The sequence below is a fragment of the Limanda limanda genome, chromosome 21 (assembly GCF_963576545.1).
Source record: "Limanda limanda chromosome 21, fLimLim1.1, whole genome shotgun sequence".
Lineage (NCBI taxonomy): Eukaryota > Metazoa > Chordata > Actinopteri > Pleuronectiformes > Pleuronectidae > Limanda > Limanda limanda.
The window spans coordinates 16469374-16485435 of NC_083656.1; the positions used below are offsets into that span (position 1 = coordinate 16469374).

The 16062-nt window shown below is 42.1% G+C and overlaps 1 protein-coding gene across 1 annotated transcript in view; it reads left to right on the forward strand.

Moving 5' to 3' along the window:
• spata20 (spermatogenesis associated 20) overlaps positions 1-4232 on the forward strand; it is a 45540-nt gene extending 41308 nt beyond the window's left edge. The window contains exon 16 of the mRNA XM_061094593.1: positions 2985-4232. Within this exon, the coding sequence (XP_060950576.1) occupies positions 2985-3176 (192 nt within the window). The 3' untranslated portion in view covers positions 3177-4232. The remainder of the gene's footprint in view (positions 1-2984) is intronic.
• Positions 4233-16062: the final 11830 nt, after the last annotated feature.

The following is a 16062-nucleotide window of genomic DNA, read 5'->3' on the forward strand; positions in this document are numbered from 1 at the left end:
GGCTTGGCAGGGAAATCCTCCTCCTGTCTCCATAGCAACGATCACCATGACCAAATTCCATCACACTCCTCACCAGTCTTCCCCTGTTTCTATCTCTTACTGTCTAAAAAAAAGTTTAGTGGGGACCCTCCAGCGTTCTATGCTCTATTTGATTAATATGTTTATTTATGCCCTGAGCTGTGTCTCACAGATAGCATCACTGTAGAGATAAGACAGAGCACTATCACTTCATCATCACCTGAGAAGGAGAATTTTATTTAACATGCAGCACACTTAGGAGCAAGAAATCCTCTCCCGCCGCAGGTTCGATCCTCAATGACACGAGACGGGCGCTGATGGGATCTTGGGATTCAAAGTGCAGATGGCTACCGGCACAAATGAGGACCTAAATGGCCGAGTGGAGCACTCGGGACGCATTGAGACGGCCCGAGGGGAAGAGAGTGCCAGGCTCATTGAGACAGGATGGAGAGGATGCAAACAGTTCCGCATGGCGTCCTGGCTAAATGCTGCCTGGCAGGCGTAGGATGGACGGAGGAGGGGCAGTGTCTGCTCTGATGGACTGGGCTGTTGACTGGCTTAGGACAGAGTGAGGAAGAGGGCAGGAAGGGAACATGCAGAACTAGTGGGATCCCCAATAAGTAAAATAATAGAAAGACTCAGAGCATGTGTTCATGTCTGGTGTTTGACCTAAATAACAAACGTTGACAAAACAGTTTTGGATTTAGTTACCTCTGCAAAGGATGTTTTGTTTTCACCCATTCCTGTTTGTTTATTTGTTGTTTTTTTTTTTCTGTTGATTAGCAAGATAAAAAACAAACAGCTGGACAGATGATGCTAAAACCACAAAAAACGATGCGGTGCAGATCCAAATAAAAATCTGGATCGTGCAAATTTAAATGTGGTTGAAGGTTTGTGCTTTGACGGAGTGACGTAGATTGTCATGAAAATGCAGCTGGTACAATTTTCGGATTCTGAACAACCAATATGATGTCTCACCGATGCTGCCTTCAAATTTGGGCTGATTTAGTTATCCAACAACCTTGTCGGAAACGTTAATCAGCAATAGTCTGATGAGTAAACCAGATGCTAGACGGCCAGATGCTCAGTGCTGATCTCCACCGGCTCCACTGGCGATCGTCTGTTGATAACAATCACAATGGCCAAACCTTTGGGGCTTCCTGTGTAGGGCCAAGAATCCATCTTCCTTTAGCCAGATACAGTTTACAGCCAGACTAGTTTCTTTTACCACACAAGGAGAATGTTTCTCCAAACAAAACACAATCAGTGATTCTTGTGTAGGTGTTGTTCTAATCTGTATTAACATTTATTTGCATATGCATAGAAATTCAAACAAACTTGCCACATTTAAGCACTCTTTGTTTTTTTATTGGAAGAAGGTGTTACTAATGGATAAATACAGAATATTTGCATACATGCTTTCATGAATTCCTCTACAGAATACTGCAAATTGCATTGCAACTACAGGTGTTTCCTGCATCGGCCAGTATCAGTATCAGTGCCTGTGTACTATAAGGTACTGACCTTCAGGCTATCACACTCTGGCATTAATGTCAGCTCTTCTCTGGCAGAGAGTCACCTGGGATGACGTGTATCACCGGGCTGCATCTCCTGATTCTGTCTCCCTCTCTTCCTCCTCTCCGTGCTTTTATCACTCTGTCTGGACTCTTGTTTACGTTGTCATTTCTCGCTCCGTTGTGATCCAGAGGTGGTGCGGGGCCAGGAGGAAGTGACACGTGTTTGACAGGAAGCCGCCTTAGGGATGGACAGGGCAGCCCTCTTTAACTTCGCTCTGCTGCCTGTCCAACAGCATACACTCAAATGGAAGGACAGGCCGTCTCTTGTTCTTCTCGTCACCCTAAGACACATTCACACCCTTGTCAATAAAAACATATATATAATGTTTTGTTAGTTTAGTTATTTATTGTTTGGGTGTCACCGAGCAGCTCTCTTGTAGCGGTGGTGTTTTTAGGGTCTCTTTGGGAACCAGTCGTGCTGCAGGCAGGACACGTGAACCATGTATCCGTGCACACTCTCTATTGTCTCTCCTCTCTTTCTTTATGAGACCATGGCAGCCATTGACCAACGTGTGAATGTTATTTTTAGGGTTGTTATTTGGCTTATAGATGGACATGAATATGCTACAAATTATACAGCTCTAATATTGAAAAATAGAAAGTCATCACTCTAAAGTGTGCTGTGTCACTTGCTCAGATGTCCCCATTACTGAGCTGGAAAGTTATTTTAAAGACGCGTCCAAAAAGAAACATAAAAGTGACCATCCAGTTTTTAAGAACTTCTCTACAGGAAGACCCATTACGCTTATTAAAAATAAAATTATAAATGTATTGCATCTCCATACTCCTTAAAGAGCTATGAAACAAAGCCAAATCCATATAAATCAGTTGTAAAAAAACAAATGTTGAAAGTTAACTAATAGAAAAAGAAAAAATGTCAACTTGAATGGCACTCAGAGCACATACCCTGCAGTCAAAATTAATCAAGCTTCACCAAATTACACAGACTCATTCATATCAATTCCCTCAATGTGGCTGATGTTGTTCAAGATGCATTCATTATTTCCTGGGTAAGTGGTGAAAATGTCACAATGTTAAAGAAAGTGATAAAGAATTGCCTGATTTACCGTTTTATGTGGTTACACACGTTCATTTTATTATAGGTTCTTTCTTTGCAAATGAACATGCCTTCCAACAAGTTTGATGGAAATCCATTCAGTAGTTGTTTTGTAATCCTGCAAACAAACAAACAAATCAACAGAACAACAAGCAAAAAAACTGAAAGGGATGAAAACTTAACTCACTTGGCTTAATTCATTAGTTTTATTTTAGCTGTGTGGTAACCCTCTTCTGCTTTTTGCCAGTTTTGGGGCTTTCAAAATTAGTTTTTTTCCATTTGTGACACATTACACTCACACCCATTTCTTTTCATGTCCTCCCTTTGAACAGGTCCTGATGCTCGTCGACGACGATGACAACTTCCTGTGCCAGCGTCAGCCTGTCCTCTCCTCCATGTCGCAGCAGGGCGGAGTCGCCACAGCCTACGTCTGCCAGGACTTCACCTGCTCTCTGCCTGTCACCGACCCTCAGGAACTGCGTCGCCTCCTGCTGGACGGGGCCACAGACACGCAGGCAGAATGACGACAAAATAATTTTATTTTTGTGAAATCCTCGGAGACTCTTCTCTCTTAGCCTGTCAGCCCATAATTCACTTTTTAGGGTTTGCTGTAGTAGTCTGTGTCTGTCAAGATTAGGATGCCAAGGCTTACAAATTCAATATGCCACATTAGTAGGAGATGTTACCTTGAGCTCAATGGGACCTTTCACTCCTCTTTTCTTCATAAGATACACCAGCTTTATATACCTCAAATACCAAGTTTCATCGTAGCAGGCTTACTGGTCTCAGGTGCACAAACATCCTTATAAAGAAATATGCACAGCAGCAGTGGCAGCTTTCTGAAAACACAGCACTCTGTAAAAAATGACCAGGCTTGACTGTAAGCCCACAAATAAACTACAGACTCTTCATAGACCATAATCGTAAAACCACTTGGATGAACTGGGCCGTGAGTATTTTGCAGAGGAACCTGTCGGCCCTGTTGTCCGCTCCTCGCTCCACGTCACATGGATCTGACAGTGGACGCCTGCATGCCCTGGTTGTGTGTGTTAGTGTGTTTAAAAAGAAAAAAAGTTGGTTTGCAGGCTTGTGTATCCCTGTACCTGAATTGTAAAGTTTTATCATGTATGCATTTGTTTTATCTTTTTCTTTTTTTCCCTTTTCATTTGGTGTAATGCAAGATAATAGATGAGACATTAGGAGACAGACTGTACTACAAAAAAGATAGAAGGAAAGTAAATGTATTAAGTCTTTGTCTAACGGGGGAGGAAAGGAACAAAAAAAAAACATAAACCAGCAACAACTTTTTTCTCAATCATTTTTAGTGCTTCAGAATTGAGAGGTTTCCCCTCCTCAGCCGCCCCCTGGTCCTGGGGAGGAGGCTGGCTGACGGGGGTGCACCTCATCACCATTCACCCCTCCTGAGCAGCCCCCAGACCCGATTGGGAGAGAGTCTGTTCTCGTCGGGAGAGGGATTCAAATGTTATGTCTGTGGAACGTATGTCTCGCACACGCCTCACACTTGGCACGTGTAGTGATAATGGCAGAGTTCAGTATCAATAAAATCTTCATAAACAGCCGACCAGTGCTCTGTAGCAGTCAGTGGGGGCGTGGCAGTGTCTTCAATCTGTGGACTGAGTTGAAAATGTCTTGTTTAATGTCCTCTACAGCAGTGATTTGTAACTGGGTCAAAACACAGGTCAACATCACCAGTTTTTTTTTATTTTCTTCACCATACACAGTTTGACTGACACAAACATCGATGGGTGGTCATGGTAACAAGATTGATAGAATCACCTTCCTCTTTAGCAATAAGTCTTCAAAGTAACTTCCAACATTAATTTCGTTACTGCAATGCTTTACTGAGCAGATTTAGGGAGCTTCTATTTTGAAAAGTTGTGCTTGAACAGCATTAAAGGTAACTGTTTCATTTGAAGAAAAACACTGACTGAAAAATCTTGACTTCGGATTAACCAGGTAGGATGAACACAAAGTTTTCTAAGTTTTCTAACCTGGGAACACAATGTCCAGCACACGAACAATAAAAACTGACAGTAGATTGTAGAACTGTTTAAGGAGGACTCATTAATGACAAGGAATAATTCTGAAGTTTCTCTACAGCATCAACACAGGTCTAGAGAACAGAAGGTTCCAAACAGGCAGGTTAAGAACGGGCACTGCACTTGTAAATATGAAAGACAAGAAGAAAAAAGATTGGGAAGTGGGGGGTGTATATATTCCTCTCATGTTTGGTTTTACTTGTAGTAACCTCCCGGTGAAAAAGGTGCTCTCTCACAAGCCTCCGTTTACCATCTGCTCTCACCTTTGTTAGTTATTTCTGTTTTCTTCAGCTTTTTCTTAGAAGTTAAGACGACAATAACAAACGGCATGTATACGCACAACCCTGAACAATAAAGCTATATGTTCTTACGAGCAGTGTCCATTTCAATTTAGGAACGAATGCTTCACTATTGTTTTTGTGCGGCTTCTGCCAACTTGAAACAAGGCTTTATATATGCATCTCAACACCATTGGTAAAAAAAAATGTTTAGCTTTGAGTCTCTAGAAATCCTCGAATCACAAATTGAACAGATTGTGGCATTTATTATGAGGAAATCTCTAGGAAGTTAACGCCGTGAGTGTGTCCCAGCAGTCCGCTCTCTCTTCTTCTGTACTATTAATAATCATCCTACTGTTGTTTACCCCCCCACTCCCCGTCCCTCCACAGCAGGCTGGATGAAGGTAATGTAAACTCAGTATGACTGTATGTTGTAGCGAGAGGAAGGGGCACATGGGAGAGAGAGAGAGAGAAAGTGTGTGTGTTTATGAACGTTTGTGTGTGTGAGGAGGAGACAGATGGACTGCTAGTGCTGAGGCGAGGGAGTTTGTCTCGGAGGGTCCGGCTCTGAGGGGTGGGTGCGAAGGAGGAGGAAAGAACGAAGAGGGATTATCAAGGAGAAGAAAAGGCAGCAAATGTGACGCTTCCGCTTTGACGCCATGTGCGGCCTTGTATCCTTCCCCACCAACGTCCCACAGCGCTTGTTTCCTTCTCCTCTCTCTCTTTTGTCTACCCCACCCTCCATCCTCCTCTTCCTCAGGTCTGGAGAGAAAGTCAGAGTGAGTATCAGAGATTGGGGAGAGAGAGGGATCACTCTGTTCCATCATAGCTCCGTAGTGTCCTGACCTCACTTCTCTTAACCTGTCAGATTGGGAGCAGTCAAGTTTTTTTGGTTGTCTCTTTGGAAATCACTTTTCATACATTTCCAACGATTGCTTCCAAACTGTTTTCGCCCCCTTCCCTCCCCCGGTGTCTCCCCCTCACACCCGAACCTTTTATCTTCGGTTACAGAAACTGTCTCTCACTCTCGATGGCTCTTTATGTGAGCACTTTGGAAATGCTGTCGTCTCGGTTTTCAATCTGTTTCTTCCCTGACACACACAGACACACACTCACACATAAGCAACGTTTGTTCTCCCTCCCCTCTCTTGAATTCAGTCACAATTCTACACGAGCTGAATTCTTATCAGTGCTGAGATTAGTGGTTGACTGCCAACCTGATACCCTGTTAATTACGGTGCTGTAATATAGGTGCTACACATCAGTGATGACTTTGATGCTTACTTGGTATCGGCTCAGAAACATGCAAACAGCAAACTAAGCATCAGACAGTAAATTTGAAGGACAGAAGAAGGCAAACCTCCAACAAGGCTCAACAGTCCCCTTATGAAACCACATTGAAATTCACTAGGTCTGGAATTTTATTTTGATCTGCACCGAATTCCACACTCATAGGTCTCCTAAAACATATTCATCAAGATCCATTAATTATTCTTTGAGAAATCAATGAACATTTTTTAAATAACGCATCCTTCCAATAAATTCTGTGGTAATCTGTCGAGCAATTATTTCGTAATCCTGTTAACTGACAGACAGACAAACGTAGTTGAAAACGTAACCTAGACATAACACAAAGGTTCAAGCCTCAAGAGGCGACACTTTATGGAAACTAGAGAAGAAGCAGTGTGAACGTTGAATGGAGTAGAATATTGTATTAATAAGAAGCTAATGGAGATAGGTTAACATTGAGATGGTGTTGTCTCATAGAAAAAAGATGCGCGGCCGCATTTTAGGGCTATTTAAATGAGTAACAATAAGAATGAATGAAGAATGAAAAATCACTAGATTAGCTGCAGCAGGCCAGTCGCCAGAAATGGGGGAAATTACGACTCACACTCCTGGTCCCTGTCAACCACAATCGACAAATACTTCTTGATATTATTGCGAGCACCATGACTTTTCCAGATGGTTTCCTCTGTCCTGCGCAGCGTCCTGTAGAAATGTGTCTACGGGTTTGGATCCGATTCAACCGGCCTTTCCAGCCTGGACAAAGTCAACTGCAGCTTTCAGCCAACAGCAGCTCTTAAAAGATGGTGAGTGAGGCCTCGGAGCTGTCAGTGCAGCCATCTTGATTTCATCTGAACTCCGCCGTTTCACTGCTGTCATACTGTTTCGCTGAAGTAACGTCTTGATGAGGATTTACTATGTTTCAAGGGCATTTGGAAGGTTTTTATATACGACTGTATTTAAATGGATTGTACTTATATGGAGCTTCTCTAATCTTATCTGCCACTAAAAGCACTTTACAGCACAAGTCACATTCAGACTCGCTTACATATTCATACAGGGCTTCTATACAGAGCACTTCTTCTATCACACAGCCATCAGGGGCAGTTTCAGCTCAGTGTCTTATCTGTTGGTGCTTCAGTGTGTGGACTGAAGGAGCCAGGGATTAAACTACCAACCTTGTGGTCAGTGAACAACTACACGCTCTACCTCCTTAGCCACAGCTGTCCACAACTGTGGCCCTTTGAACATTGGTGAATCTCAGTAATGACAAAAAAGCCCAAGCAATAATTCAAAGTTTTATAAAAGAAGATTATTTATGTATTTATTTTACATGGCTATGTATCCTAATCCATTGAATGAGGGATAATTGCAAAGAGTCATTAACACTCATATTAAAAATGAATAAAAACAATAAGTAGACAGCATCCTGCAATTTCAATCGTATCAATAGAAAGGAGAGAACGTTGTATGAATGCAAACTGACCCAAATATAAAGAATAAAAGCCATAGAACATAAAAAGATTAAAAAGAAAGTGACTTATGTAAAAGTCTGTCAAAATGAGGCTCCTGATGGCAAAAGCACGCTCACCTCCTTTCCAGACGAAGACGAGCTCTGAAAGTGATTTGACTGAAGATCAATTCTAAAGTGAACAAGGAGCTGGTGGAGCGAGGCCAGGATTGGGGCGATGTGAGGTGAATGGTAAAACTGTTCTGTGAAGCTCTCAAAGTGCTCATCAAGGCCAGAGAAGTGCCGTATAAATACAGAGCATTTATAGAACAAATTGGATTTCAATTGAGGTGACACTCGTTATCCTCCGATTCTACTAACTCATACCATAATATTGTTTGACTGAATAAGAGAACACACAAAACGCTGATATCTTTTTATGGAAAACACCTTGAACAGAATCTTGTTTATGTCATGTTTAAGTTCATAAATGATTTATGTTGTGCTCCCTTGCAAAAGAAAAATGATTTATTTTCTTGGGGATGCTTAAATGTAACAATTTATCATGTCATGTATCATGTCAAGAAAATGACCCAGGGAGAAAAGAATGTGGCTCTTGTTGTTTTTTTCCGGATGGTAAACAGTGTTGAATGCTTCTGTAAAGTTAGGTGGGGTGAAGATGGAGAAGGGGGCATCACCTGCCTCGTGAAACTGCCAAATGATAAATTTAACAGTAAAATGTGTTTCTGTCATTTTTGTGTGTGTTGTTTTGAGTGGAAAGGGTGTGAGTGTGTGCCTCCGTGTGTGTGTCTTTGTTCCTGTACTTACATCTTTGTGTGTGTTTGTGTTTTGGTGTGCCAGTTCGCGATCAGACATGACTGCTGCGTTTCAGTGTGTCGCTGCATGTGATAATGAGGCCACAAGGGGCTGAGAGGAGCGCCGCACTAACCTGGAGACAGGAGAGGGATCAGAGACACTGTGGGGGTGCGGGAGGAGATGAGGAGGCTCTTATTCTCTGCCTCCACCTCAGAGCTCAAACGCCTGATGCACCTTAAAACACTTCTCTCTGCTCAGATGTCATTTCTCAGAACAGTGCACAACTTATCAACATGATTTGGGGAAACATTTGGAGGTTTCTCTTCGTTAAAAACTTTTGTGACACCGTATTAAAACTTGCAGGTGTCCTGTGTGCACGAGCATACATGGGGAAACTATGTGTGTGTGTGTGTGTGGTTGAGTGTGTGTGTGTGTGTGTGTGTGAGAGTGTGTGAGACTGGGTATCCGACCACCGCCGCTAGACTGATAAGCCCAAGAAACTCCAAGTGGAACCTCCATATTTCTGCTCATCAACCCAGGCTGGTGCACTGGTGGTTTACACTCAGAACACACACACACACACACACACACACACACACACACACACACACACACACACACACACACACACACACACCATGTGTATTATCAATTAAAGCTGGTGGTCTGCTGTGGTGGCAGTGTGGTGCAGCTGCCTAATGCATGGATTATACCTCATGCATCACACCATTTAAGTGCAGTCACACACTTCTGGAACAAAAAGTGAGTGTGTCCAAGGTGCATGGCCACTCTGGTTATTTGCAATAATGGGTGAAATGTAAGAAATTCTGGGAACTCATTGGTTGTCACCACGTCTCACCTATACGTCGGAGTTTGTCTTCAACACCAGCAAAGAGTTGGAGCCTGTTCTTTTCCTGTCGAAACACAAAGAACTGGTTTGAGATCAGGCACCGGCTTCAAACCAGCACCGGAACTGTCTCGGTTTAAAAGGGGTAACGATGCTCTTAAAAACTGTTAAATTTCAATCAATGGAACCTGCAGAAACTCTGCCATTGGTAAGAGACATTATCAGAAGGAAAATATGGATTACCGCAGTTTTCAGTCTACTGCCAAGTTTTGACAACACCATCTTGTGCTGTCAATTTACAAATTAGGCTCATCTGAGATGCGGTTTGACAGAATGCCCAGGGTGATGCTGGGATTTATCGATCGGAGGCTATTGTTGTGGGAGGTGGCGATGGAAGTGAGGCATGATCTGTCTCTTCACATTCATCATCACTTCCTCTGGAGTCAGTGAGACAGTGGGGGGTTAGAGGGGTGGAAAAAGACACAGCATCACGTCAAACAGACAGAAATCCACATATTTTCTACTTTGCAGCCCTGTAAATGTTTGTGGCTGTCACCTTGTTTCCCACACTCCTGTGTCAGCTTGTCCTGCTCCCTGTGACACGGTAGCAGTGTTGGCTCATGGTTCAAACTCTATCAAAAGTTGCAGCGTGTGAAAAGATGCTGAGCCGCAGAGCTCATCCAGTCAGACGCCGCTGTGTCGACTGACGGCCACAGCAGAGCGGAGAGGTAATACAGTCATTATCGCTGTATAAGATAAACTCCAGACTGAATTTAACACCCATGTATTTGATGTTACGTCTCATCTGGTTGTAGTCAGCGGGCTGCAGTTGTCACATGATCAGAAAAATGGTCTGTTTGAGCGTTTTAGAAGTTTAATGTCTCTATAATAAATCTGCATTTTTTTCTCTCCATATCTCTTTTTTTCCACTGTTACTTGTATGGCCCTTAAATAAAGAAACTCTCCAGGATGGGATGGAGAGAAGAAGATAGGATGGAGATACGAAAAGGCATGAAGAGAGGAGGATGGGATGGAGAGAGGAGGATAGGATTGTTTTCTGATTTGACTGGGTTAGGATGGGATGAAGAGAAGAGGATGGGTCAGAAAGAAGAAGATAGGATGGAGAGAGGAGAATGGGTTCGGATGGGATGAAGAGAGGAGGATGGGATGGAGAGAAGAAGATAGGATGGAGAGAGGAAGAGGGGGTGGAGAGAGGAGGATAGGATCATTTTCTGATTTGACTGTGCTGCGATGGGATGAAGAGAGGAGGATGGGATGGAGAGAGGATGATGGGATGGAGAGAAGTAGATAGGATGGAGAGAGGAGGATGGGTCAAAGGAAAGAAGATAGAGTCACCAGGTCAGTTATTTGGAGTGGGACATGCATGGAGCTCTGAGGTGGAATGCCAAAAGAAACTGAAGTGATTTTCATAACTGAAGATCCCTCTGGTTTTTGAGCTGTGAAGATAGAATATCAGCTGTTTTCATTGATCTCTTGTAAGTTGCTTCTGCTCCCGTTCAGTCACTTTGTGTGAACGTTATCACCTTCTGCTGTTGTGTTGCCTTTTTCCAGCTGCTGCTCTGCACCATAAAGCTGCCCAGTGGATATAAAGATATTATCAAACAATGTGAGCAGAGGCAAAACTCTTAGGAGCCATATCACCAGCCTGTACTTTACACCATGAAACCCAGTGTTTCTCAGAGAGATGATTTTTTAAATTCTTATGCATCTGTCTTGGTTTTTTATGGAAGCCCATCACTGCAGAAAAAATTAAGTAGTGGAAATCTTTGCAATGACTACATGATGAGAGGACAATTTTTTCACTTAGACTCACGGATGATCTGATTAGATTTCAGTGGTCAAAGGTAAAGATCTCAACATATTGTGAATGCAGTAGCCAGTGGAGCTGCTGGGATGGAGAGAGGAGAATGGGATGGAGGGAAGAGAATAGAATGGAGAGTGGAGGGCAGGAGTGAGAGAGGATGATGGGATGGAGAGAGGAGGATGTTATGGAGAGAGGAAGACGGGATGGAAGGAGGAGGATGGGATGTTGAGAGGACATTGAGATTGAGAGAGGAGGATGGGATGTTGAGAGGGCATTAAGATTGAGAGAGGAGGTTGGGATGGAGTGAGGGAGGATAGGATGGAGAGGAGAAGATAGGATGAAGAGAGGAGGATGGGATGGAGAGAGGAAGACAGGATAGAGAGAGGAGGATGGGATGGAGAGAGGAGGATGAGATGGAGGGAAGAGAATAGAATGGAGAGTGGAGGGCGGGAGTGAGAGGATGACAGGATGGACAGAGGAGGATGTTATGGAGAGGAGAAGATAGGATGGAGAGAGGAGGGTGAGATGGAGATAGGAAGAAGGGATGGAGAGAAAAAGAAAGGACTGAGAGATGAGTATGGGATGGAGAGAGGAAGAAGGAATAAATATCGGAGTATGGGATGGGATTATTTTTTTCTTTATAACCTCAGATCATTGTGCTTTTCATGCTCTGCTGATAAACCACTGTTTTCGTTTAGAGGCGGATCTCTCGTAAGTTGCTGCTGCTCCCGTTCAGTCACTTTGTGTGAACGTTATCACCTTCTGCTGTTGTGTTGCCTTTTTTCCAGCTGCTGCTCTGCACCATAAAGCTGCCCAGTGGATATAAAGATATTATTAAACAATGTGAGCAGAGACAAAACTCTAAGGAGCCACAGCACCAGCCTGTACTTTACACCAAGAAACCTAGTGTTTCTCAGACAAATACTTTTTTGTATTTTTAAATGCATCTTTCCTGGTGTTGTACAGAAGTGCCAGAAAGGAAAAAAAGGTACTATAATCAGATTTCATGAAATAAGTCTATTTGTTTCTTAGATGAGAGATTTGATATATGGTAATAGCTATCTATATATTCAGAGTTTAATTGTAGCACTTTTCATACAAACAATAAACTAACAGAAGATAAAATAATAAAATGCTAAAAGAGATGTAGAGAGCATAAAGATAAAATAATTAATGAAACGCTAAAAGAGATGTAGAGAGCATACAGATAAAATACAGATCAGTTAATGACATGCTCAAAGACGTAAAAAGGTTAAATATAAAATAGAGCTAATATAATAAAATGCTGGAAGAAGAATAAGTGAAACCAGAGATAAAAAAGTAGGGTATAACGGTGAAATCGATTAGGAATAACAGATTAATAAGTACGTAAATACATTTCAGTTAAAACCTGGACTGAAGAGGTCTGTCCACACAATATGAGGCCACACTTTTCCTATTGACTTCCACAGGCCTCTGGTCTCTGTTAGTGTATTAGAAACAGACAGGTATGAGGCAGTTGAGGTCAAAGACCAGGTTTCTAAAAGGTCGTTCAGCCGGTGAAACTCGATCATCATCTAAACCAGCCAGCCTGAGAATAATTAGAGTCGCCATTGATTAGAGTTCGCTACCGACTGAAAACACAGTTAAGTGTTCATAAAAAATGTAAATAGTCTAACTCCAACCCGATTCCCCTTTGATACAAGGAAGCTAAGTGTGTGTTGTGAAATTTTAAAACAAACGTCATCAAGAGACGGGAAATTGATCTCATATTTTCTCGTTTGCCTCGAAACAGCAGTGCATCAATCTTTGCGTTTATATTGGCTCCGACAAAAAATACAGTTCCTGGAAGACCTCGACTACAATGGAAATTAAGTAACTTTAGCTGGAGCCGCGAGTTAAGCAGGTTGTGATTCATAAAAATCTTTTTATCAATTCAAAGCAGCTGATGGGCTAAGAAGAAGAAGAAGAAGTAAAAAAAGGAAGCTTTTTATCATTTTTATTGGACATGAACACGTTCTCCTTCTCCCTCTCTCCTGCTCCTCCCGTAGATTCATCATGTGCTGCCGGGTCCTGGTTTGTGTGCTGGGTAGAGGGGTAACTAGAGCAACAGGGGCTGAGGGGAACTAGTTCATCATGGTAGCCTAGTTAGATGAAAGCAGAGAGAAAAAGATGCTCATTAAATAGTTCCTCTCAGTCCAAGTCTTTCCTCCTCCTCAGTTTCCTGCCTCTTCGCTCCTACGTGGCGTCACAGTTTTGCGTCACACTCGATGAGAAAAACAAGCGTTTACATGAGAAAACTGGGCAATTATACGCTTCCTGCGGCTCATTTTGTCCCCTGAATCGGACTCAAAGTCAATGTTGATGAAAGGTAAAATCCACCAAACTGCCAGAGGCCTGTGTCGGGGTCATTTTTACATGAAAGTGAAGACATTCAGCTCCTTTTATTCTGCGTTCGGAAACATATCGCTCGTAAAAAGCTATTTATTTCAGAGACTTTTAACTGCTTAAATACCTGGGGTGAAAACTTTTAAAACAGGGTATTCATTCGATGTCTTGTAGTTTTACGAGTTTTACACATACAATTACAAAAACAAGTCTCTTTGGCTTCATGTCTTGACATTTGCTTGACATTTGATGACATTTGATGACATTTGTGGACACATTTAAACCGCAGGATTTGAGAGTTTATCAAAAATGGATGGCGAATAGTGACGGCCAAATGTCAACAGGCTTTTGACCATCTGTTGTTGTGGCTCCAGCACTGAGGTGAAGTGCATTGTGGGACAGTGGGAAGTTGGTCATTTATGCTGCTTCTTCAACACAAGCTGGACACAGTGTGTGTTGGGGATTTGTCTTTAATGGCTGCCGGTTTATATTAGTTTATTTGACCATCATTTCTAGCAGCTGTGATAATACCGTCCTCACCAAACTAATTGTTACTGCCACGAATCCTAATGGTGCGTTCAGACCGAACGTGAAGCTAATTATCGAGTTGAGATTGCGAGTACATTCAAGGTCACCTAACATCAGATAACATCAATAGCAATAAATCATACAATCATACAATTAACAGTGGAAAAGCCGAATTTGGAAATTTGTATCAAACAGAAATATGGATCAAGTGCAGAGAAAGGAGTTAGAGTGAGTGTGTTAATTTAAAAAGTTGAGTTTTAAGAGCAGTTTTAAAGTTTGTAATGGAATAAATCTACTTTAATAGTAAAGTGAAACCAATAGATTAAATGAAATAGTTTTCAGGACTCACCAGGTTTTCCTACTTCCTCACTGACTCTCTGCCAAGCCCTCTCCTTCTTTGCAGAGTCTCGATATAAATAGCAGGTTGTATCATACAGCTTGTTGTGCCCACGTACTATAATAGATTTGTCCTCTATTTCTGTTAGAACAACAGCGAGTTTGACATGGACATCAGTGATATCGGGAGGATCTCAACGCAACACCACACTGCTCGAGTTCAAATATTTCACCTTGAGTGGGTGAAGCGAATAACAAGGATTTTACATTTACTCACATCTTTGCATTGACTTTGTCCATAATCTCATTGCACAAACAAATAGTTTTGTGTGTGAACTGTACGCACCTCAGCAGTTGACAGATGATCACACAGGTTGTTTAGAGAACAAACAGTTGAGCTACAGTGCACACATTTATTTGGATTTAAAATGAGAAGAGAGAGCCTGCAAAATGTCTACAGTAATTCCTCATTGCATGTGTTGCAGCCCTACTTGACCAGTTAGGAGTCTGTTTCAATTCTCAATCTGGACTTTTCACCCCATTGTTGTTAATCAAATACATAATTAAAACCAAAAGAATCTGTGTGATAAGAACTACCTCAAATGGCAGAAAGCATCTTTCTGTCATCTCTAGTTTGATTAAATAGTTTGGTACATGGCAGGATAAATGGCAATCAAACTGATTTGGCTTCCCTTCTGGGGAGCAGTCATGTTGCCCATCTGCTGGGCTGTACACAGTCTATGCACCAGACACTGCAGCAGAAGCAGACAACATATTATTTTTTCTTCTTCTTCTGCTTCGCCATTAGCTTTTTCTCAGGAGCCAGTCAGTACACCGGATCCTGCAAAGAAAGCTCAGGGTTATCATATGACTCAAAGATACTCAAACAGGAACATCTCTTAACTATAGAACATATTAAGGTCAAACTAAAGTTTATCTGTAAGCAATCACTTTGTAAATTTCTAACATTTAAAAAAAATGAATTATTATATTCTTCTCTGTCACATCTGCATTCCCATACTGACCAAGTCCTTATATTTGTAAGTCTGACATATTAACATCCACCCCACCACCACCATGAATGTCCATTGAGACTAAACTGAGCCACCAGAAGCATCAAGACAGTGAAGGGAACCCGTCCTGTTTATCACGGGCCAACGTTGTTAGAAAATGCTTCACAGTCTTTAATGTGTCGCAACACAACTCAGATATAACGCATGGAAGAAGATATGGCTACAGATATTAAAACTCATAATGAAGGGATTAAAACTCTAATTATAACAGACTGGAATAATCCTTTGTAGACCTGGTCACACATCAATATGGCTTTGCACATTTGATTCATGTCCTTGTGAAATAGGTGTGTTGAAAACTTGTTTTCTTGTCTGTGTGTCTTGGGAGTATTTTTGTCAATTGGAGCTCGTACAGTTTCTTGCAAAAGTGATATAAATGTAAAAAGTTCTATTGGCACTATTTAACTTTTGGCACTGGCTCTAATTGGATGGTGAGACACTCAAGGCAAACTTTCACTATGCTGGACTCAAGCTCCCTCTGTTCCCACCACCACAGTTGAGCACCACCACCACTCAAAAGCACAGCACAAGCAAACACATGCT